A 21,838-nucleotide genomic window follows, 5' to 3' on the forward strand; every position below is an offset into this window, starting at 1 on the left:
AAGGAGAAATCTTGTTGCATGAGCTGAAGTTTTTTTATATGACGCTGGTTGGAACCCTATGTTTCCAATTACATAGCTGAATGTACATGCCTGCAAAGAAAGGATTGTTCCATCTTTCTGGGACCATGAAGAATTCTTTTCATATGGATTCTATTCTGACACTGAAGTAATCCTCTTAGATCACACACACATACATTTTCTAGAAAGCACCTGATGTTCAATTACAGTATCACATATTAATCAAATTGTTTTTAAAGTTGCTGTTCACTTCAGACTTAACTTACAAAATAAGATTCTTCAAATCAGAGGAATAGTTGATTGTCACCAGTTCCATAGCTTTCTGCAAATTTTCTCTCTGAATTCCTGCCAAAGAATTGCAAGCCAAAGCCAACACAACTTTCCCAAGGGAAATCAAGTCCGCTTGCTGAGGAAAAATGAGTAAATTCATCAGGGTCAGCAACACATAGCAGGCTTTCCTAGCACTTTAAAATGCATGTCAGTTATTTAAACACGAGCTATTTGAAGCAATTATCGAAATTGAGAAATGTATCATCATAAAGCAGCAGTCATCCACTTTATCTCCCAAGTTTGTTTTAGTAAGTAGCATGCAGTATAGCAGAGTACAATTTCCATATCTTTAGAAAGATTGGCTAAATACTGGGTTTTCTTATATGGTTTTCTTAAAAATTAAGATTCTTACTGGTTTTCATTAGTTTTTGTCAAGTATTATCTATCAGTGATATGGTAAGGAAACATGACACCTCAGGACACACCAGATTTTCTTCTAAATGCATAACAGATCCATTGCTACCTGACAATCAACGCTGATTCCTGTGAAGTACTTCAGACACTTGGGGCACAATCGAATGCATATTTAGACAGAAAGACCCCACAGTTCCAAGCTATCCTCCACCAGTAGCACAGAAAATGCATAGAATTGTGCCCTTAATGTACTTCTTGGTTCTAGAACTGTCTTCCCCTAAACACATTTTCTTCCTTAAACCATCTACTGTATTCACAAAGCAGAGCTAATAGAAATAAAGTAGAATACGGCCATCTGAGTATACAATCATGTATGAAATCTATTTGGGTCATTCAGCAAATAAGTAGGAGAGACCTTTTAAAAGATTTACTTTAAAAATAGAGCATCATGCCCACCCCGCAAGAAGCTCTGTCAGTAAAGCCACAGCCATGTAACAATCAGCAAATATGCGATCATTTAAAGTGATCTCTTTAACAGTCTTGACTTGGAACCTAAGTTGCCCTTCTACTCAAAGTTGGGATTTTTTTTGGCCAATTTTTCTTTATATCTGCAGCCTTCCACAACATATCCCAGGAGTGCATTTCCAGGGGTGCCTAGAGAACTGCAAGGGAAAGGAGAAAGTAGCACAATCCCATTCTGTTCACACAAAACCATGAACCATTGAAGTAGTCTGCAAATTCTTGGTGAGGCACTATGGCTCTAACATGAAGTTCCAGAAGCCTTCCCACACTTCTAATTTGTTCCAAAGTAAGATAATTTGTTTCACGTTTATAGGCTACAGTCCACAATTCTTTATTCAAAGGTGCACTCTTATCGTAGGTACATGCTGCTATTCTCAAAGATCAATATTTCTTAGACGTTATGAACAGCCTTGTCATATCCTCACCCAAAGCCACCCACCATATACTCTAGCAGCCAAATTTCTGTAGAATATTGTTGTAAATTAAATATCCTACGCTTAGGAAAATTAAGCAGTTGTTGTAGTGACCTCATAATACTTTCTTAAAGAGTTTGAGAGAAAATAAAATAAATATATATTCATATGCACTACAGATGAGAATATATATTATCTCAATATTAACATTATGCTAAGCCTATTTGTGACTCTGAATTGTACCAAGTTTTACAATGGCATTAGTAAAAAGTCTACTGTTATAAGCATCACTTTTATATTGCCAACAGTCTCATCATTTCAAAGAAGCACATTTATTCAGGTAGGAACTGAACATTTCAGTGAAGAAAAACATAACTGGTCCTATTTCTAAGACAATATACTGGGTTAGATGTTTAAATACCTGTTTAAAGTTCACAAAATTTCATTTCCAATTTAAGAACACCTGAGACAGATCAATAAACATGTTCATATTTCAAATTTTCTGAATATCCTATGTGTAGTTCAATATGGGTGTTAAAGTCCTATAATCTTTCATGCACCACATCTGATTGATTTTTATGATGTCATGATGAAATTGTAAACACTGAGCTGCTAGCATAACTGCTTACTTTGCCCATACACATTAAAAAAATAGAATAGAATAATTCATGAAGATGTACGTATTAACAATTAGAATTAAGAAGTATATAATTTCACATGTAAAGATCTAAAAGTTTGGTCCCTTCCTGCTACTATAAAACAGCCTTTTAAAAATGCTAAATTGGAAATCATGCTGCAAAGAGTGCTTGAGTAACTTTTTCCCCTCCCCATTTCTCCTTCACATAGTTTGCATCTGTTTCTTACCTCCATGTATTTTTTCCTTTTCTTGTATCCTTTTATTTTCCCCCTCAACTGCAACGTTTCTTCCTGCTTTTCAATTCTTGTTTTCTCCTCTGATTCTATCTATGGTTCTATTTATGTCCATTTACTGTATGACAGTCTCTATTCATGTGGCTGAAACAGACTATGAAAAATAGACTGCAAGAAACAATGCATTCTTTTCTCATGGCCCTCTTAGTCTATGCCTAACTTCTGCCCTTTCCTAAACAAATGCACAATGGATGTAGCACAATGGGATCTAGCTGGAGAAATGAAGCACTCTTCAGAATGCATAGGATTCCTGTACCCAATTAGGACCACCAACACGAATGTCAAAATCCAAATACAATACATACAATACAATACAGCTATACAATGCAAATGTTATTGTATAGCTAACTGGCTGTGGCAACAAGAATGTGTAATACTTGTTATGCAGTACCTCAACTGCTTTGACTTCTCTCAGAAAATCCAATGCTTCAGGGATTAGATAATGCAAGAGGTGTATACGAAAAAGCAGAATTCAAGAAACCCTTCAAATTTTTAATTAACTTGCTCAGTTAGAGTTTACACTGTTCCCTAGTGGCTACTTCTGCTCTGAAAAGGGGAAGTGAACTTGTTCCTGACTCTACTGTCTGAAGTTTGAACTCACAATTAGAACTAGCCCAAAAGAGACTGTAAGGGAGCTGTAAATAACTGCTTGATACACTCAGTGAAGTCTTAAAGTGCTGCATAACTAGGTCATTTCTAGACTGGAACAAAGCTAAAACAACTGAGAATGGGTCCCATCTGTTACTGACTCTTATTGACAATAAGCTGAAGTTATTTTCACAGCGCTGGGACTAAGTTAACATTATTTGTTGATGTGCCAAATCAACCACATTTGAAAGCATCTATTTTCACTCACCAAACATATCAATTGCTAACTAGGTAAAAACAACCATCAAAGTACTGTTTACTCCACATTTCTTTTTATAACACTATCAAATTGTTAGAGGTTTATCACCTATGAATATCGTATTTTTCACTGGATTTAGAAAGGTAATCTCCACTGTGGTCTCATAACTCCCCACACTGGCCAGAACAAAGAATGTTGCAGACACATGATGCTCTTATTCCTAAGGATAGACTAGGAGGGAGAAAATTCAATATATCACTTCAGAACATAACTAGGTAGACCAAACAATCATCCTAACCCTGTAAGCTGCTACTGAAACATTAGAAATAAAACATCACTCAGTCCTAATCTCAGAAAACTATCGGTAATTTTACCAGGAATTGGTGTAGGAAACTACTGTCTGAACTGAGGCTATTCAGTGGCAAAGCTTAGTAGAAAGTTTCAGAAGAACAGAAAACAGGGATCTTCAATGGTGGAAGAAGTTACATTCAGGTGTCTGCTGAAAAAGTATTGTAATATTATCTACATTCTCTGCAAGAAATGTACTTCCATGCTGAACTCCAGTTCAGGCTTTTTAAGGTTGCAGAGAAACATATTTCAGGAAAGAGTAGAAAGAGGACACTTTTCTACCGCAGCCCTCCCCAAAGTCCTATCCTTCTACTATATAACAGAAGCATAGAGACCCCTGATCTTTTTGGATTTGTGGTCACATTTGGAAATTGACAACTGCTGTGAACACCATCACAAAATGGCTCCAATGCAGGATGTGGCTAGTCACACAATGCCTGCTGGGGCACCCTGGCTAAGTCAAGAGGAAGTGAGCAGAAGAGAAACAGTGAATTTTGGGTCTGGGAGGAGGGGGGAGGAATTGAAAGAAGTCTTCTTTAATCTGACCAATCTTCTTCCATCCATACAGTATAGACTTACATGTACTCTCCAGCCTCCCACCCCAGCCTCTGGTTTCACTATTTTTCTCCATTCCCCATCCTGTATCTTTTTTCTCTCTACTTTCTTGGCCCCTAGCATTGCTTTCTCTCCCCACTCACACCTTTTATCTTACCATTCCTCTCCACTCCCAGTCTCTTGCTTTGCTCGTTCTCCCCACTCCTGCCCCACCATTCCCCTTTAGCCTGGCTTGTTCTCTTTCTACCCTTTCTTTTTGGCTTCTCTTCCCACCCACTGAATGGCAAGGTCAGGAATAAGAAGGCAAAGAAGATGCCCTATTGTTTTTCAATTTTACATTATTAAAATAATATTATTTTTACATTAAGTTTATTTTGGAAGTTGCAAGGAGTGAAGAGCTTTGGGGGCATCAATAGTGGTACCTAGTGCTGTTATGTTATCATGTTGGGACTGCCTGTAGTAAAGGGCTGAGGTTTAGGGCTAGCAGACAGCCCTGAATCTGATTGTGCATGTTTTATCATCAAGGGCAAGGGCAAAAGAGGAAAGAGATATCTGTTGTGTGGAGGAGAAAATGTAGCCACTTTTCTGTCTACGGAAACACTTTTTTATACTGAGGGTAGGGAGTATTTTAACCTGCATATCTCTCCCAAACTTTTTTTTTTTTTTTTTTTTGGTGTTGGGGTCCTGAACCGGTTATTTCCTTCCTTAACCCAACCTGACATGTCAATATTCTGTGCATCCAGACACCTCACAGTTCCTTCAAAGGCCATTCAAATGTACTTTTTGTTTACAAATATATATATTTCTGTATGCTTAGAAACTCCCACGTAGGTGGAAACAATTATCTTCTTTTTGTGTGGCCCTATCTGCCTTCCAAACTGATATGCCACTGCCCACTTAAGTTCACTATCAGAGCTGATATTATTGGACAAAGGGAGTGGGTAAAGTGGGGGGGAGGGGTTGCATTACATTTTTAAGCCACTGAATAATCTTCAAGTTGTTTAGATTCAAGAGACTGAGTAGCTTAAAAGAGTAAGACTGTACCACAGATAATAAACCAGTCACACATGTATTTGAGTCCAAAAATTAACTTCCAAGCTTGTATATTTTTAACACAGGGAACATTAGATTTTCTTGCTGGATATACAATGGGCATTATTATCCAATAATCTCACAAACTTCTGCACAGTGGTTCAAATACTTGGGAGCTATTTGATCCTAGCAACATACTCTGCTTAGCTCTATTTTCTTTAGCAGCTACAAGGTGCTTGTAGCATTCATAAAACAACAAAAACATACTCATGCAAATGTTTTAATGCAGGTGAAGATCTAAAATTCACATCATTTATAATTTAGAACATTTTTTAAAAATCATATTGAAGTTCAGTTGTACTTTAGTTTCAAATCTTAAGCTGAATTCAGTATTTCACAACAATAACTGGTCCTGTTTCTATAGAATGTATGCCAAATAATCACCATACCCTCCTTGCCCATCTGCCATCAGGCTTTCCAAACAAAAGGGAAAACATGCAGTTTGTTGTAAAACATCACATATATTTTTATAGTTAGTTTTCAAACACTGGATGGATGGTGAAGTGTTCCCCCACTAGGGGAAACACAACAACAACAACACAAACCTAGAACATTTTATGGCAACCTATATACTCTGCAGTTCATGTGGAAGGGTGTGATCTGCTAAAACAAGGATTATGGGGGTTGGAGAAAAGTCTGCTGTCGGGAATGGGCAGAAACACACCTGAAAACCTCTCCTGAGAGACACTCTACTCCATACACTGCTGGCAGGGAGTGGCAAGGAGACTGAGGAAGAGGAAGGGGATTGCTGAATATTAGGTGGAAACCCCTTCTGCTCCATTCATGAAAGGTACTGACACAGGATTTGCCCCTCATTCCTGCCATACCTCAGTCCATTTCATTCAGCAGGGACCCCCAACCTCAGGAGAAAGATTTTGTAGGAATGCAGAGGCTGCAAAGGGGGGGGGGTGCAAAACAGGCAAGTCATCTTCTGCCTCCCTAGGCTTTTCCATGGATCACCATGTTTCCTTATTCCCATTAACATGAGCTATAAGGCTCTGCCAGATCTTTCCTCTTGTCCCCACTTGCTTATCTTTGTTGTTCCAGGAGAGGGAGGTTCCACTTCTTTTCTTTATTCACAATGTAGCAAAACCAATCTTGAGCAAACATCATCTTGTTCAAACTTATCCATTCTCCACAGCTTTTGTTGTCTTCCCCAGCATCTATTTTAAAACTATAAGCTCCTTGTGGGCGGGGCCCTGTCTGCTCTTGGCTTTTCGCATGTAATAAAATGCTATGTGCACTGATGTTGGGGTATGAATTATAAGAGCGACAAATGAAGAGGGATCTGAACCCATGTGCAAAATAAAACCTTTTAACTTTTAATGCTGCCAATAGGGAAGGCATTTTCTGAAGTTTTGTATTTATATGTGAGATTTTATGATTGTAAGCCGCCCCGAGGCTTATGCGATGGGGGCAGCATATAAGCTGTCTAAATAAATAAATGAGTTTTATAAAATCTGAGCAGGACTGTAAAGGACAAGTCATTTTGAAGGGAATTCATTCACAGGGTTACCCTAAGTTGGAAATGACTAGATGGCACATAACATTTTCTTTTTTTAGTTTATCAGTAGCAAATTCCAAACAAAGCAATTCGACAAAGGAAAAGAGAGCCTTGACATATCAAAACCAGATGGATTTAAAGAAAGAGAGAGGAAGGTGAAAATCATAACATAAACGGTGTATATTTCAAGATAATCACTGATGAATTACAGTGAGCAAGAAATATGAGGTGGAGGGCCTGTGATCTTACCTGATACTGGGCCATTAGGGCCAGGGGATTGTTTTGGCTGTTATCAAATGTTAACACATCAAAGACTCCAACGCAGTTCACTCGCAACCTTGAGGACACAAGCATTATAGGAAAAGAGAAGTTTTAGAACTCCTCTCTTTTCCTGTTAAGACTTATTGTATAACTTCTGTAGCTACATCACAAGCTAATAAATTGATAAATGGCAGCTGTTTAATCAAATTGTGAGGATACAAACAGGTATGTAATGTTTCATGTGAGCTGAATGGAGAATGTGCATAACATGAGCTCCTGTGCACATTCACATGAAGGAATCTAATAAGAAAAAGAGCATTTGTACACCGCACTGTCTCTAAAGGCACTGTATGCTGCTTCAGCAGTCAACAGTAGGAATGTTGTACAATGTATTAGTTCATGCACCTTCTTCATGCTCATGTGATGCACATGACTTATTAAATTGCTATGTTGAGGAGTACCACTAACATAGTTGCAAAACTATAAAAAACTGTCCAGAGAGCTATGGCTAATTATAATTTGGCTATAATCCTGTATGATTGGTCACTAGATTACAGCTGCAACTGCAGCCACATTAGCTGTCCTTAACACAGTTGTATTTACTATATGCACAGACTAAGGCAGTCTTCCCCAACCTGGTACAATCCAACATAGTCCATGAAAAGTACATGACTAGAGAAGGCTGGGCTAAGGGATACAGAGCAGATTCATTCATTCGTTTGTTTGTCTGTCCATGTATTATATGTTATATTATATGTATATCCTGCCTTTTTTCTATCTCCTTTGTTGAGACATGAAGTAGGATCTAGGAGCAGGATCATGTGCTCCCTCACCCTAGCTGTTCTGCATGTAAATTCTCTTTCCACTGTAGTTGGGGGGTGGCAGCAAGGCTGGGGCGAACACGAGGGATTCACACAAGAATTGCAAGAGCAAAAGGAAGCACAGAGTTCTGCAGCCCCCTCCAAGTTCCTTAGCCCTAGTTAATGTTCCAGCTATCTTTGTCCTGATCCTTAGTCCTTCTCAAAAAGGTCATTAGAAATCTCCAAATACATTTGGTTCACTATGTAATAAAAGAATATGGTTTATGTTACCTTGTTTTGCCAGTTACCAGAATTTTTGTGGGGTCCATTACTCGGCAGGCCAGCCCTGCTGTATGAATGGTCCGCAATGCAGAACTGAGCTGAACAACGTAGGCCCAAATCAAGGACTCAGGCAACAATCCAGCATGTTGCCGAGGCAGAGGTCCATCATGCTGACCTATCAGCATAATTAAGAGCACAAATTATTTCAGAGCTTGAACAACTTTGGTTAATGCAAATGGTAGGGGTCTTTTTAATGTTGTAACCAAAAGTCTTAATCCACTCTCCCTCCCATAAACCAAGTAAAAATGACTATCAAATAGATAGGCCACCCAGCCTATTTACCATGAACACTTTTTTTAACCACTGAGTGCACCAATTCTTTAAAACTAATATACTAAAACTATATATAAATGTGGTATCTATAATCAGTCACTAGAGATGTGAGGTAAAAGTTTAGCTTATACCCTGCTAATAGCAATAGTGATTGAATCATTCTTACATGTTTAGAGGCAATATATCAATGAGTGCCACTCGCTACAAAGCAATGACAAAGGAAAATTGCTTTGGTATGTTTGCTAGAAGAAACAGGATTATGGACTATGGACCACTGGTCTGACTGAACCAAGTTCTTTCCTACAGGAGTGGATAGGTGACTGGGAACCAGCATATTTACTCAATCTCTATTTTAAACAAACAACTATTTGTTAATCATGGGTTGTTGGAACATGTGAACCAGGCCTATGAGATAAGCAATATTTTGTGTTCTGCATTTCCACAAAAAACTAAAAAGGAATCCAAGTTAATCAACCGTAAACCATTGGGATGCTTTAAAAAAGCAAATATACCAGCCTCTTTTCAAATATTTTAAATAAAAACAAAACCTGCAACTCCACATACTTGAAACATTGCACTTACTCCTTTCTGCAATGTTTGTTTCATCGCTGAAGTTTGACCATAAACATTTAAGAATTTTCAAAGAATCAACTGCCTCATGGAGAAAATAATGCACTTCAGACAATTTATTCAGAAAGGACAAAACAAATATACTACAACCAACACTAAAATTGTAATCATCCTATCAATTCCAAGGTTTTTCAAAGGTATAGCACAGTACCTTAATACCATATGGCATCATAAATACCAAACTGATGTCTGAGTGTTTTCCATCAAGAGAATAATAATGAAATTAAGTACTTGCAATGAAAATATAAGCTGCAAATCAATTATGATTTGCACCATTATGCATGTAACCCTCAAAAACAAATTTAGCAATATTCTACCTCAGACAAATAGCTCTTCAGAGACTTTTTAAAAATGTTGGTTTTGATGAAAGCGCTGATTTAAAAGAAAGTTACTTTGTTGTGCAATCATCTCTTTCCACACACTCCCCATGCTTTTCTTTAAGCAGTTCTTGCAGCAAACACCCACTCCAGGGAGTAATTAAAAGTTTATCACATTAGGGTGAGGGTGTTCAAGCAGATATCATGAAAATAACTAAGATGGGGCTCACAGATGTGCAAGTGCATGCCTCTAGAGTGCATTCAGAAACAGCACTTCCTGAATATGCATTCTACTTTTAGCTTGACAAAAGGGAAATAACAGCTGCTTGTAAAATTTACATACAATGAGGGAACACTCTATACAATGTACACTGCCATGAAATAATTAAAAAACTGGTTTAGTTTGTAGTATATAAATCAAAAGGACATATTCACTTTGATAGGAAAAACTAAAATATTCTGCTTCCACTATGTCTGTGGACACAACAAATGTAGCTAGCTTTCATTTCTGCTTTTCTCTCTCCATCCCACTTTTTAGTGGTTTGAGCTTGTGTTCCGGTTTGAAGACAAGCAGCTTCCTGCTCTAACCAACAAGGGCTGTCATATTCAGCGGAAGCTAACACTATGTGGCCACATAAAATTCAAGGTGCAGCATGGTGGTTTACTAGCAGTGTTCACTTAATGCATGTTTGAAAGAATTCTTCTCCTAACATAAAAATGTTTTAATAAATAAATAAATAAAAATTTAATAAACCTGAAGGCAACATACTACCGAGTGCTTATTGAACATTGTCGATTTTAATTTGTATGAACAGACTGTGATTTACAGACAGTCTCCCACCATTTCAATAAGAAAAGGAGAGGGCCACTCAGAGAGAACTGGAATGGTTATTTAGAGTGACTCCCCCTGAATCTGTGCACACAAAACACAAGACTTCCAAGCTGTGGAGAGGTAGTTCCATTGAATGGAAAGAGCTGTGACTCATGCAGATGAGTCTGTTTGAAGAAACACTCATCCAGAGGTTGCAAATTTGAGGTAGGGACACTCTTTGAAATCGCCTACCAGACACTCCAGCTCGCCCTTCTCTCTCTGCTTCTATCATATCCAACAGGCAGGGATAGGTGCCTGCATCAAGTCTCCAAGCACCTCTCTCTTTCAATGAATTATTTGAGGCATGAATTCTGCCTCCCCTATGCTCTCCATAAAATGAACAGCATATTAAGTGGGAGTGAGGGTCTCTGCTATAACTGCACCAAATTAGGTCATCTTGCACACAAGCAAGATACATTACCACTAGTATACATCAAAGTGGTTACTAGTTGCTAGTTCTAATAGCTGAATAATTCAAGAGTGTGTCTGCTAGTTGTACAAAAAAAACAGAGCTTAATAGGATGATGGACTCTACTGTCAGATTGCAAGCCTTACTGTATTCCTCAGGAATACTGTACCCAGAGTCATCTGCATTGAATCTAGGATGAAGAGTTTAAAGGTTGTAAGTTACCTTTGTTGCAAAATTTAACAAAATTCTGGTCTACATTATTACACTGCATTCATAGCCCACCTTTTTCCTCTTGTGAGGAACCCAAGGTGACTTACTTAGTTCTATTTCATCCTCACAACAACAACTGTGTGAGGTAGGTAATGCTGACTGGCCCAAGCTGAGCTTCATTGACCAGGATCTCCCAGGTCTCTGATCCAAAATTCTGGAATTCATTACAGCCTTCACACAACACAATAACTTACACTGAAAGATTGAGTGCACACTGTCAAACAACCAATAGTTCACATTCCAATAACAAATGATGGGTTTCTTTAAGGGTTGTTCATGGCTAAAAAGTATGTCACATTGTTATAGCCTGGTTCAAACAACATAAAAACCTGTGTTTAGATGAAAACCAAAATTTAACCACTACTTCAACCCCTGAGTGTGGGTAATCATAGCATATGAAGCCATTCAGTGTATTTTATGTTACATGGAAGCACTACCTTTTATTAAGTTTTAATCATTATTGTTCTGCATTTTTCTTTTGTGGTAAACTGATTGTGCGCGCAGTCTCTATTCCCAACCTCTCTCTCCTTTTCCTTTTTCAGCTTCTAACTGCACTCCTTTGTTATATTAAAGTGGGCCAGCAAAGAATGACTTTGTGATATAGAGGTGATGAACTGTTAATAACTTCTACATCAGGTTAATAAGCTAGTTGAGAGGGAGGGAGGGGCTTCAATGCTGTTCTAAAACAGAACCTCTGGTTCCCTTTCCCACAGAGTTAACTCTACCCTCAGGGTTGCTTCTGCTGCTTGTGGGCCAGATGGCAAGAACACCAGATGTTATTTAATTGGCTGGTACTTTTGACCTGGTATCAAATGATAGGACTTAATTTACTTCCTCCTCTATCTGACCCTCCCTGTTCTACAGTGTCTCCTTTCAAACCAGAGCTGATTTTAACCCAATGGTTTAAACCAGAGGTTCTCCCCAGCCTCTTGGCTTATCTCAAAGCTCATGAGCCTTGGATTTTCTACTAAGAATTGCAACTTTACCTCTTCTTCCAGTTTAGATTCAAAGTTATTCACAGTGGAATGTTGTGTTTTGGAAGAATTAGAACTAGTTCCTAGAATAATAGGGCCAAAATGGGAGAGCAGGAGTACCTGGTGATAAAGGAGAAGCTAGATATAGTGAACATTACCAACAGGGAGATAACCAATGAGATATGGACATCTATGGATATAAACTCTATAGGAAAAATGAGGAAGGACATACAGGAGAAAGTGTTGTCCTCTATGATAAAGACATAGAGTCCAGCAAACTTGATAATCTAAAGTGTGACAATTCCTGGCTCCAAAACTAACTTAGTCATAGGAATATGCTACTGTCCTCAAGACCAGAATGCACAGAGTGATTCTGAGTTGGGGAATGAAATCAGGGAGGGCTCCAACAAAGGCACTGCTGTGATGATGGGTGACTTCAAGTACTCACACACTGATTGGGTAGCTGTCCTAAATGACTGTGCCCTAGGAGCAGTTGGTTGTTGAACCTATCAGAGGGCAGGTAATCCTGGATTTAGTTCTAGGTGGGATTGACCAGGATATAGTGCAGGATGTAAATATTGTTGAACCAATAGGAAGCAGTGACCATGATAGTATCAGATTTAATATATGGTTAAGTGGAAAACTGTTAAAGAGATAGAAAAAGTTGCATTTGACTTTCAAAGAGAAAACTTCTCAAAAATGAGGGAACTGGTAAAGAAGAAGCTGAAAGGGGGGATTAAAAAGTTTAAATTACTTCAAGTTGTTTAGTGACTGCTAAAAAACACTATAATAGCAGCACAGATCATAGTATACCACAAGTGAGGAAAAGTAGCACCAAGTTCAGGAAATCACCAGCATGGTTAATGCATAGAGTCAAGGTAGCTATTAGGGAGAAGAAAGCTTCCTTTAAAAAAATGGAAATCCTCCCCAAATGAAAAAACAGAAGGGACCACAAGCTTGTGCAAGGGAGATGCGAGCAGACAATAAAAGCAAGGAAACAGTTGGAGGAGCACATCGCTAACAACATAAAAGTCAACAATAAAGAATGCTGTAAATATATCATAAGAAACAAAGCACCTAAAGTAGTAGTTAGACTATTGGATGATAATGGAATTAAAGAAGCACTGGGGTGGATGAGAAAATTGCAGAGAAGTTGAATGATTTTTTAAAATCAGGCTTCACAGCAGAGGATAAAGAGTCAATACCTGTTCCTGAGGTTATGTATTCTGGGAGGGAGTCTGAGGAATTAAGGCAGATAGTAGTGACAAAAGATGAAGTTCTCAGTCTTACTGACAACCTGAAAGTCAGCAATTCACTCGGACCAGATGGTATCTATTCTAGAAAACTCAAACATGAAATTGCTGATCTTCTTACCAAAATATTTAATATGTTCTTAATATGAGCTGTTGTACCAGTGGATTGCAGAATCGCTAACACCAATTTTTTTAAAGGGGATCTAGGAGGGATTGGGGAAATTACAGGCCAGTTAGCTTAACATCTGTTCTGGGTATATTGTTTGAAAGCATTACTAGAGATAAAATCATTAAGCATTAAGCATAGAAAGACAAACTCTTATGAAAAAGAATCAATTTGGCTTCTATGGGAAGTCCTGCCTTATTAACCTATTGAAGTTCTTTGAGAGTGTCAATAAGCATGTAGACAGAGGTGATTCAGTACCACTATTTATTTGGACTTCTAAAAGGCTTTTGACAAATTCCCTCCACCAAAGACTGCTAAGCATGGAATAAAAGGCGGGATCCTCTTAGGGAACACAAACTGGTTACAGAACAGGGAATACTGCCATGTACCAGCGTATAAGACAAATCACACATAAGACAAGGTTGATATTATGAACTATTTCCTGCTGTTTGGGCATATATGTTGGGCATATAAGACAATCCCCAATTTTCACTTCGCTATTTTTAGTTTCAAGGGACTCTTATATTCTGGTAGTACTAGTACAGGTAAAAACCTTTATTGGTATAGTTATAAATATTGCATGCAACATAAAACCTTAGCCTAAAACATAGAGGCTTAAACCTGCTAACTCCCCCCACCCTTTTAAAACAAAACATAAACCTGCTAGCTTCCCTGAAGACCAGGGGCAGCAGAACTTTCTTCTCCAGACTTCAGAATCCAAATAAGCTGCTACTCTCTACAGAACCTTGACCATTTCAGGAGATAAAATAGTCCATACTTTATCCATATCCAACCAGCCACACATCCTTTCTAGAATCAGGCCTAGGTATTTCTTATGAAGACCTCTATGAAGGGGGCAGCAGAACAGTATGTACACTGGTGTTTCAACACTGCCCTTCTCACAGAAGCATCATGGGAAACTTAGAGATTCTCATGACCTCATGTTACCTCTTATTTGGAGCCAACAGGGGCCTGCAAGGGGGCTGGCTGCCTGGGGTCAGTTAGGGAGTTCAACTACAGAATCTGCTGCCACAAGAAGTGGTGATGGCCACCAATCTGGATGTCTTTAACAGGTTCGTGGGCAGATTCATGGGGAGGCTATCAGTGGCTATTAGTCTTACTGGCTTAATGCTGCCTCCTTTACCGGAGATGGCATGCCTGCATACACCAGTTGCTGGGGAGCTTAGGTAGAAGCAGACCTTGCACAACCTGCTTGAGCAATCCTGTGGCCAGCTGGTTTGCCACCATGCACACGGAGGGCTGGACAAGATGGACCTTTGGTCTGATACAGCATGGCTTTTATGTTCTTAATATGGTGAAAACACATTGACAGCAGATTGCTGATTTTCTGATCCCACAATCCAAATGATCTTAGCACAAAATCCTGATCTAGTTAATGCCTGCTTCAATTAAGCAAGAGTCAAGCTATTAATCTGGGAGGGAACTGGTTCTGTATTTGCTTTCTATTCACTGGTGCTCATATGGCCGTATCACTCAGACACAGCATTTTATAGAACATATGCTGAATTGCATTAAAAATATTTTGTATGCCCCCAGAAAGAACAGAAAAATAATTATATTTGAGAAAGGCTTTTATAAAATTCAGAAGCATTCCAGTAGTTTGCAGGTGTTTCAGCAGAATAAAGCCAGCTTGTTATATCTAGAGTTATCTGTCAAAATGTAGTACCACATCCTTGACAATAAAAACCTGGAATGTGTTAGCAAATGACACCACCCAAAGGAAAAAAAAAAGACTAACCACACTGAAACAGCAGAATACTACATATATAAACAGATGCGTAACCACAATTTTCTTCCCTCAACTGCCAAATACCAATTTTCCTAACAGCAGTCAAAGCTTCTTAAATCAGAAGTTCTCCTGATATTAATTGGTACTAAATACAACATGTACTAAACTGAGGAACTCCTCCAATGTGGAGGGGGGTGTGAGGGGGGATTCTTGAGTTGCGAAATACAGGTTAGAGAATGTGAGCAAATGGAAAGCACAAATCTTATATGCCAGTAATTTTTCAGGTCGTCCATGTCCATAAGCTAATTCCACTTTGTTAACCTGTGTTCCACCCATGCAAATGCCAGCCAGAACACAACCATCCAAAGTGTTCATCTGCATCGTCACAATGCTCTCTCTTGTGTGTGCACACATGCACATATGCATTCCTGTACACAACCCACTGAGGGTAACTAGATAGAGTCGCTTATGTCATGTGATCCTGGACCACTTCCCACAGGGTTGTTTTGGGGAAACAAGTCACCCTAATAACCTATGGCTTATTGTAGGACTGTCATGTCATCTAACTTGTGAGGCTGATCCCTTCATAGGTCTAGAAAAATGGGAAGCAGACCACTCAAAACAACAGCAAAAAACTCGTCTGTGTCACCTCTAGAGACAGATTCTTCCCTGATGTCCATGTGGCACTTTGGAGCAACCTGGACTGGCTCGCTTTCCCCACTGCAATCACAACCACTTCTGTAGTTGCCACAACTTTCCCATGCACCATTTTTCAGACACATGGTGATTCATCATTATTAATAATATTATTTGATTGGTGACAAGGAATTGTGGAAGAGCAAACTTCAACTATGCCCAGTCTGAAGTACTGCCTGGACAATGTCCTGGTGAATGCCTGCTGTTAAGGCAGGCACTTCCATAGACATTCACAAAGCCTTGCATCTAATATATTGTTTTTCACTTGACAGCTAGCAATAGTGAGCTATCAAATGATCGAAAAAACTGCAAGAAAATCTCAGCTTGCAAAAGAAAGTGACAAACAGATCACCCTTTCACAGCAACATCCACTAGGCTTTAAGTGTGGACCTGACTATTGTTAGTGCCCTCTAACTCTTCCAGTCGTGAAGGAAGAAAAAGCCATGGTGACCACAAAAGGAATTACAATCACAGCACAGAGAGGCAGCATCACAGGTTCTGCCATGCCGTTCCCTGAGATACCTAATGGAGGACTGAGGAGGAAGGAAAAGGGGAGACAACCCACAGCCCGATCAACTGTAAAGTGTATCATGTGTTGTCCATAAAGCACCCATGCTGTATAGTGTATTTCTGAGATAGGTTGCTGTGACGTGTGAACTCACCCAAACAGAAGGGAGGGATTAAAAACTATACAGTGCAGAATGGTATGCACTTGTTAGTTTTAATTATTTCACACATTTATATATTGCTTACCAGTAATCCGTTAAAGCAGTTAACACAAATAATAATACCATAAATTACAACAATAAAAATTATTATAAAGCAATGTTTGTTGATGACAGCTAAATGAATTGGGTCACTTTTAGGAAGGCTAGCATCAAGAGATTGGTCTTGACCAGCTGTCTCAAGATTAAAAAGGAAGACACTATCTAATGGCCAAAGGGAACATGTACTATTTTTGGTGCTGAAACCCAAAATGTTCTGTTGCAAGTACTCCTGAGGCAAACCTAAGGTGTGTACAGCACCATCAGTAATGTTTCTCTAAGTAGTGACTGGGGACTCCAAGTCAGTAAGGCAGTATATCCACTGTGGGTTTCAACCCAAATGTTAAAGGAACCATCCATAGTTCTGAACATATCTGGGGGACAGAATTCAGCATCATGGATATCTCTTTAGAACTTCAGAGTGAAGCTTTGAGTGGCTACATCATTCTGACAGCAACATGGCATGTGGTGATCTCTAAGCTAATATTTCTATTGGCCTCAAGTTGATTAGGGCTTTATATACTAACAGCAGAACCTTAAACATGTATGGGCAATTCTTGCAGCAGAGGCGCAACACACTGCTGAAAAGAGGCCCCTGTTCATTGCCTTTCAACATCTTGATCTGACCAATGGATACCAAACGGAGTGCATTATGCTAATTTCCTCTCAACTACTTCTGATCTGGTCAAACAGACATTCATTTCAGAAATATGATCTTAGATCTGCCAATTTCCTCCTATTTTACTGAATGCAGAGTTGTCATTTATAAATTCAACAGAAATAAAGAGAACAAGTTGTCATTTATATGCACACACATAAAAGATGTAACTGTAATCTAAAAGATCTCCAGTGTAGAACTGGCTTCCTCTTAGTCCTCACCTAGACCAGGACATATGCTGAACTATAAACAGTTCCTGTAGTAACAGGGAGTTACTGGGAGCCCAATGAGCATAGACTATAAACTGTAGAATCATGCACCGTGGGATGAACTGATAAGCAGCAACTGAGATAAAACTTAGAAATTAAATGCCTCAAGAAAACTATATATCAAAACACCAAAAGCTATGTACAATGAAATGCTCTGAGACTGCAATGGTTGTTCTGCAATTTATCTCTATTGAAAAAAAGCCAAATAACAAACCAAACCATAGGTCTTGTTTGCTGGCCTTACCCCACTTCCTTTTTGTGAAATAGGCATCAGCACTAGGGTCATTGAAGTGTCTGCTCATCATAGTCTCTCCTCCAGCGTGGAAGTCATATGCAAACACAAGAGCTTTTCAGAAAGAGTCCGAGGTGAGAATTAGGTATGCAACTGAACAAGTCTTCCAATAAAATTGGCAAGCATTTCAAAATCAGAACTTACAATGTTCTCCAAATGCTTTAGTGGTGAATACTTCTCGCAATGTTACAATATTTGAGTGTTGGATCTTTTTCCACATGTCAACCAACACCATGCACTTTGTGTTAACAAGACGAAAACCTGAGAAAGAAATAAAAAGCCCCTTCACACTTTAAAAGGTTTTCTAACTTTTAATGGAAGCCTAACATTTCTTGCAAAACACAGAGCTGCCACCAACAGACACACAAAAAACAAAACTATTTATTTGTTCTTTACCCATTCTATGGATTGTTAGTGGGGCCAAATTCCTGTTCCTTATTTTAAAGGAATGATTCAATTTGAAATCCAATTTGTGATTTATACAAAAAAAGCCCAAGTGTTTTAGATTTAAATATCGGTAGCAATCAAATTTTAAAAGATGACAACTTAGGATTTCCCTCACCATGTATCCTCCGAAGGCAATATGGCAGATCATCTTTGCTATTTACAGCTTTGTAGCATGATGTTATGTACCCAAAGTTGCTTGTTTTCTGTATCCGATTGGGTGGTGGCAGTGGTTCTAAAGGGAAAAGGCTGTGGTAGCTGTCAACTTCTGTTGGGACAGCTAAACCAGTTTACAGAAATACATTAGACACTACTTTAAATTATGAAGAAAACAGTTATTGCAGTTATAGAGAAGATCAATTAGATGTCAAAACAAAACATACACTATTGTTTAGAGGACTGTAACACAATTACAATGTTATCATGACAGCTTTGATGAAACAACTGTAGGGACTAGGCCCATTTCCTCTGCAAAAGAGCCTGCCGGGAATGTGGAAATAGATTCTGATTCAGATGAAAAGGGGTTAGAATCTACAACTGAGATGCCAAGACCAGTGGAATCAAAAATGAGCTGGGTAGTGGTTGAGAGTAAATCAGTTTCACACACCATAGGAAGACAAACTGAAACTACTAGTGAAAAGGGTGGATCAGCCATCACTAAACCAAAGGTTTGGCAACAGTTAAAGAGAGCTCCAAGTGATTTGGCTCTGAGGCAAGATGATCCACCTTAGAGGATGTAGCTTAGAAGGAAAGAGGATTATTCAGGTAAGAATCTACTTCTTTAATATCCAGTATTCCATCTTTGCTTGTTTGTTTTGTTACTAGCTTCTACACTGCATTTCATTTGTACTCTTAGGCCTGCCTGATTGGCTTGCATAAACTTAATAAAGCTTTTAGTTAAAAAGCCATAGTCTTGGTCTGCTTGGAAGGAAGGAGAGAGCTACAGCCTCAGTAACAAAACAGTATTAGCTTAGTTTGGACTTGGGTTAACATTCTGGTTGTTTCTCCTTCAAGAACCTAGAGTTCCATCATCAAGGAGAATTACCCAGGAATGGGGCAGGTTGTTTATCAAAACAGGAGCAGACAGCAACTGAAATCAGCACACTCATGCGCACTCCAAACAACCCATGGTTAATAGAACTCTGGGCTGTTTAATCGTGCAAGCTGGGCCAGTATCTAATTTTGTTCCAGTCAGCAAAATCAAACACTTTGGAGATAAAAGTTTTAAAGAGGAACTAAGTTTGTACTGTATATTGCTAAAACAAACAGAAAGAAAAGTTAATAGCAAGGACGTAATTTTGTGCTCGTTAATACAGATGGGGACCAATAAGTAGATTCAGCTTGATTACATTCAGAACTGCATCAAACTAGTTTTGCTTTAAAAATTAGACAAAAAGAAAATATAAAGCTCAAAAAGTGAAAGTACTCAAAAATCCAATTTAAAATTTGGAATTTTTAATTACTTACCAGGCATATCTGCTTGGTCTATCTGAGCCATTGTAATTAAGTGTCTGTTGATCAGCTCCTGTAAGGAACACATTTTGCAGTCTTGCAGATAGAGGCATGAAATTCTGTTTATTATTTATTATTTATTACATTTATATTCAGCCCTTTCATCAGAAATAGTTCTCAAAGCAGACACCAATAATAAAATACAGTTTAAAACAAACTAAAATATAACATGCAAACAAGGCAATCAAAACACTATAAAAAGGAACAGCAACCCAAACAGTTAAAGCCAGCAGCAGAAAGTAAATACCAAAATTCTGCTTGAATACCAACATCTTTGCCAGCCAGCAGAAATACAGCCAGTGTAACTTCCCTCAGCAGGGAGCTCCAGAGCATTGGAGCTGCCACTTGGAAGGCCCACTCTCACATTCTCACTTAAATATGCTACTGAGAATGATGAGTCGGAAGGAAGGTCCTCCCAAAAAAGACCTTAAGACCTGGGAAGACTTGTATGACAGAATGCGGTCACAAGGTACCAAGTGCTATAGGGCTTAACAAGTCACCACCAGCACTCTGAACTGTGCCTTGAAACAAAATGATAGTCACATTGTAACAAAGAAGTCAGATGTTCCTTATAATGGGTCATTATTCTTGCTCCAGCATTCTAACTAGTTGAAGTTTTCAAACATTTTTCTAAGGCAGCTCCACATAAAGTCTGTTACAGTGCTCCAAATGAGATATAACTAGGCCATGTGTCACCATGGCTAGATGAGACATCTCTAGGAGCATCTGCTATTAACCTAAGCTGTGAAAATACTCCTGAGTGCCACCAAACTTGAGTATTCAGGGGCCAAGCTGAAAAACAGCCAAACTGTGAGCATGAGTCCTCAAAGATAGTGTAATCCAAAAAATAATCCAAACTGAAAGAATTAGTGCCAGCAGACAAGACCATTGGGTTGGAAGGTACTTGATGAGCATGTCAAAGAAGACCTCAGATTATCCAAACTCACCCCTTTACAGAAGAAGAACCCCTACATAAAAGCTAGCCTTGTTTAAAGGCTATACAAGTTTGAATATGATTGAAAGAGTAGCCTCAGGAAAGCCCTAAAACAGGCATATCCATGCTTTCTGGGCTTGTGGGTGCATCTTAAAGGTTGATAATATGTCCTGGCATTACCATAAAATGCCAAGGATTCTATGCCTAATCACATATTGGATGGGGAGAGGTCTGTACATGACCTGTGTGCATGGATGATCTCTCTTCCTGCCTTTTCTCACTGGTTCTAACTCACCCTTTTTGTGTAGAACTTCCATTGGATTCCCTGGTTTTGGCTTCTTGAATTCTGATTGGCTTTCTGATTGGCTTTGCAGTGGCCCAGAGTCCAACTAACCGATGAGTATGCCCAGTGTTAGCAGAGCGTTCACCAGGAATCAAACTCCACACACTGTGCAAGCAGCACCTGGGGATCCATGAACATACACAGACTTCCTCTTGGCTTGGCTCACTTTGCAGGACCAGGCCAAGCACAAGAGGTTTGTCCCAACCCCAGTGAGCAGGTCTGCTTTCACAGATCTGCAGTTTCAGGCAGCTGTCTGCAGCCTGAATTCTCAGGACAACTCAACCAACTCAGCTACTGTCATGTAGGCCCAGGCCTGAAACTCATGCGACAAGTGCCAACAGCAGTGCTTACTGGGGTTTTTCCTCCTGCCTTAAAGGTAAACCCAGGTGAACTGGAGTAGGGGGAGAGGGCAACGAGCGATACTGGGATGCAGAGGACCCTGTCACCAGTCCTTGCCATGAGAAGCATGAACATATGCATTAACTCCTACTTTATTGCAACATTATCATTCTCAAGTATGTTTCCCTATAAAGAACACTCAGCCTGTATGTGTGTGGCTATAGACAGATAGAAAGTTACTACAGAGTATCAAAATTGTGTTGTAAAGACTTTGCCCTTAATATTTAGGGTGAAATTATATGTACAAGTATGGTGTAGTGATTAAGAGTACAGGACTGGGAATCAGTTGATCAGGGTT

General features: G+C 39.1%; 1 protein-coding gene across 14 annotated transcripts in view; it reads right to left on the reverse strand.

Moving 5' to 3' along the window:
* PAN3 (poly(A) specific ribonuclease subunit PAN3) overlaps positions 1 to 21,838 on the reverse strand; it is a 73,649-nt gene that overhangs the window by 8,701 nt on the left and 43,110 nt on the right. For 12 of the 14 annotated variants that reach the window (XR_006415916.1, XR_006415915.1, XR_006415913.1 and 9 more), the window contains 7 exons: positions 19,820 to 19,877; positions 18,471 to 18,632; positions 18,053 to 18,169; positions 17,861 to 17,962; positions 8,266 to 8,431; positions 7,163 to 7,250; positions 285 to 424 (listed from right to left, as the gene is read on the reverse strand). Coding sequence is in view for 10 of the 14 variants with exons in the window: in XM_044442408.1 (XP_044298343.1) it covers positions 285 to 424; positions 7,163 to 7,250; positions 8,266 to 8,431; positions 17,861 to 17,962; positions 18,053 to 18,169; positions 18,471 to 18,632; positions 19,820 to 19,877 (833 nt within the window). In the remaining 4 variants the exon portion in view is untranslated. Of the gene's footprint in view, positions 1 to 284; positions 425 to 2,673; positions 3,646 to 7,162; positions 7,251 to 8,265; positions 8,432 to 17,860; positions 17,963 to 18,052; positions 18,170 to 18,470; positions 18,633 to 19,819; positions 19,878 to 21,838 lie in introns of those variants that run through there. The other 2 variants (XM_044442413.1, XM_044442409.1) reach the window with 2 other exon arrangements.

Source organism: Varanus komodoensis, unplaced genomic scaffold, assembly GCF_004798865.1.
Source record: "Varanus komodoensis strain SLA01 unplaced genomic scaffold, ASM479886v1 scaffold4, whole genome shotgun sequence".
NCBI classification, from domain to species: Eukaryota; Metazoa; Chordata; class Lepidosauria; order Squamata; family Varanidae; genus Varanus; species Varanus komodoensis.